Here is a 2,454-nt window from a genome sequence, read left to right as displayed (position 1 = left end):
CCCAATGGCTCAGATGGCTGCACTGATCCCGGTGGGCCGACCCGGGTCCGTGTCCCCACAACACGGGACACGGAGGAGGGGACTCGAGTTACTGTTGTGGGATCAGTCCTGCTGGAGGCCAGCTGGAACAAAGAGCAAACCATTGCAGGGTATAGTTTAGACGTAATGGACCTCTAATAGCCGTGAATGCTGGGGGGGGGGGGGACTGCTTGGGTTTTTTTTTTTATATATATTTGGGGGTTGAAAACAGAGACTTTTTATTTGCAGAGGGGGGGGGGGAAAAGGGCCCCTGAGTTTAAACCATGAAAGACGGAAGGATTTCATGTTGATTGTGATTTGGGGCATTTAGACATTAAAAAGGAGCACTTAATAAAATATACGATATGTGGTCGCAGACTCAAGCCTAAGTTTATCGTTAAAAGACTCAAAATAAGGAGTGACTTTTAGTAAGACAAATGAACTGCATGAAGATACATTGAATACTTTACACAATGTTGCAAAGCACATGGTTTCATATGATGTGTCATAAAATCCTTATTGCAGGATGTCCTCAGGGATGATTCAAAAAATAAAAAAACAATGGGTTTCTGAGCCTTTCAACCACAAAACGCTGATTTATTCAATTAGTTCAGTAAGAAATCACAATATTTACACCATGCAATTTTAACTGTGCAGTTATTCTTTGATTTATTATCTTGGTCAAATATGTACAACACTTAAATACAATCTCGGCTTTCGAAAGCGTATCTTAATATAAAATAAATACAATCTAAACATCATTTTATCATCAAATATGTACAAATCGGGTTGCTCCTGCTGTACAGACGAAGGCTACGTAACAAACAGAAGCCACAGCGGCTGATCGGAGTGGAAATAATTTACAGTTCAATAACGTCAATTTCTAAATTTTGAAAATCGAGCTCTTGGGGTGAGTTTTTTTTTTCTTCAGTTTTCTGAAAGGCCCTCGCTGACGTTGCCTCTGTCCCCGTTGGTGATGCTGTCCACGATGGAGGACAGACGCAGGAGGCTGGAGGCCCAGAAGACTCGCCGGTCCCTGAATAACAAAACAACAAAAAAGGACACAAACAAAATGGCGTCATTGTGTGTGTGTGTGTGTTTATTCACTGGCGATGGTGCGGTTCGAGGGGTTGCACCTCCTCTCGGGGTCGCCATCGCCGCGGTGGGACGGTCCGCGGAGGTCGCCCAGGTCTCGGAGGACTTTTTCCAGTGATACTCGTGACCGGCCACCTGTAACAACACACCTGTTACCAAGGGACGTGCATTAAACCTCGGTGTAGTTTGTGGAAGAAAAAAAAAACCACGCCTCGTATATTTGACAAACCCAAATAAAATGAAAACTAATTGGAAGGTCAGAAGTGACATTTACATCAGTGATTCCAGTGAGTCCCAGTTGGAATAAAAGGCAATACAGTTGGAAGATAATGTCATTAAAAGCTTAATAAAAGTCCACGCGGGAATAATAAAAAAACACATCGTGACGTCATCACGACGCCACCACAATGCCCACAACGCCCACCGACCGTACTGCGGATGGATCTCGTGGGAACGTCGTGTTTTTTTGTTGAACGGCGTCTCACGCTGTGCTCTTTGGTCGCGCGCGTCTCCTCCTGCTCGTCCAGCGTCTGCAGCAGGTCCTGCAGCCCCTCGATGTAGCTGATGGCGCTGCGCAAGATCTCCACCTTGGGCAGCCGCTGGTTGGGGTTGGCCACGGTCTTCCTCTTCAGCACCTCGAAGGCCTCGTTGATCTTCTTGAGCCTCCTGCGCTCCCGCAGCGTGGCGGCCTTGCGCCGGTCCGTGGGCGCCGACTTCCTCTTGCAGACCTTGCAGGCCCACACGAGGCACTGGCCGTCGCAGTGCGCGCGGAGACCCGGCGGCGCCAGCACGTGCTCCTCGCCGCTGCTCTCCCCCCCGGTCTCGGACGGGACGTTGTCCCGGCCGGGAGACAGCGGGCTGTCGTCGCCGTTGTACAGGGGGGACACCCCGGAGATGTCCAGGTGCTGCAGTGCTCCATGGTCCCCTTCCTCCAAGTAGCGCAAATCGTTGAAAAGATAAGGGTTGGTCTCCAAAAGGTCCATCATATTGTGGCGCCCCTCTCGCTCTGTTTTGACAGCGGCTGTGTGGCATTTGAGCAGAGCTGCAGGGACACAAGTCACCAGGCTTATATATAGAATGTGAAACTCTACCCAACGCTTTGGCTGCCACGCGACATCCAAGCATCTTCTTTCTTTCTTTCTTTCTTTCTTTCTTTCTTTTTTTTTTTCTTCCACAACGACTTTGCGCAGGGAATGCACATACATTAAAAGTTTTATTGAAATGTCACGACAGGTGCCCCAAATATATGCATTGGGACAAAATGGCCACGCTGAGATACTCCACTCACTGAGAAAGTGAAAGAAAAAAAAAAATACTCCCCCCATCACGTGACACAACGGG

At 48.5% G+C, this 2,454-nt stretch overlaps 1 protein-coding gene across 1 annotated transcript; it reads right to left on the bottom strand.

Annotated features, from left to right (window-relative positions):
- Positions 1-595: 595 nt before the first annotated feature.
- Positions 596-2,248, bottom strand: myf6 (myogenic factor 6). Its single transcript, XM_037461216.2, is given in 4 exon segments — positions 596-1,037; positions 1,040-1,054; positions 1,155-1,248; positions 1,599-2,248. Coding segments are annotated over 4 exon segments (702 nt in total). The 5' UTR covers positions 2,100-2,248; the 3' UTR covers positions 596-945.
- Positions 2,249-2,454: the final 206 nt, after the last annotated feature.

The sequence above is a fragment of the Pungitius pungitius genome, chromosome 2, assembly GCF_949316345.1.
Source record: "Pungitius pungitius chromosome 2, fPunPun2.1, whole genome shotgun sequence".
Classification (NCBI taxonomy): Eukaryota; Metazoa; Chordata; class Actinopteri; order Perciformes; family Gasterosteidae; genus Pungitius; species Pungitius pungitius.
The sequence above is the reverse complement of the archived record's forward strand: the minus strand, read 5'-3'. Positions and strand labels throughout refer to the sequence as shown.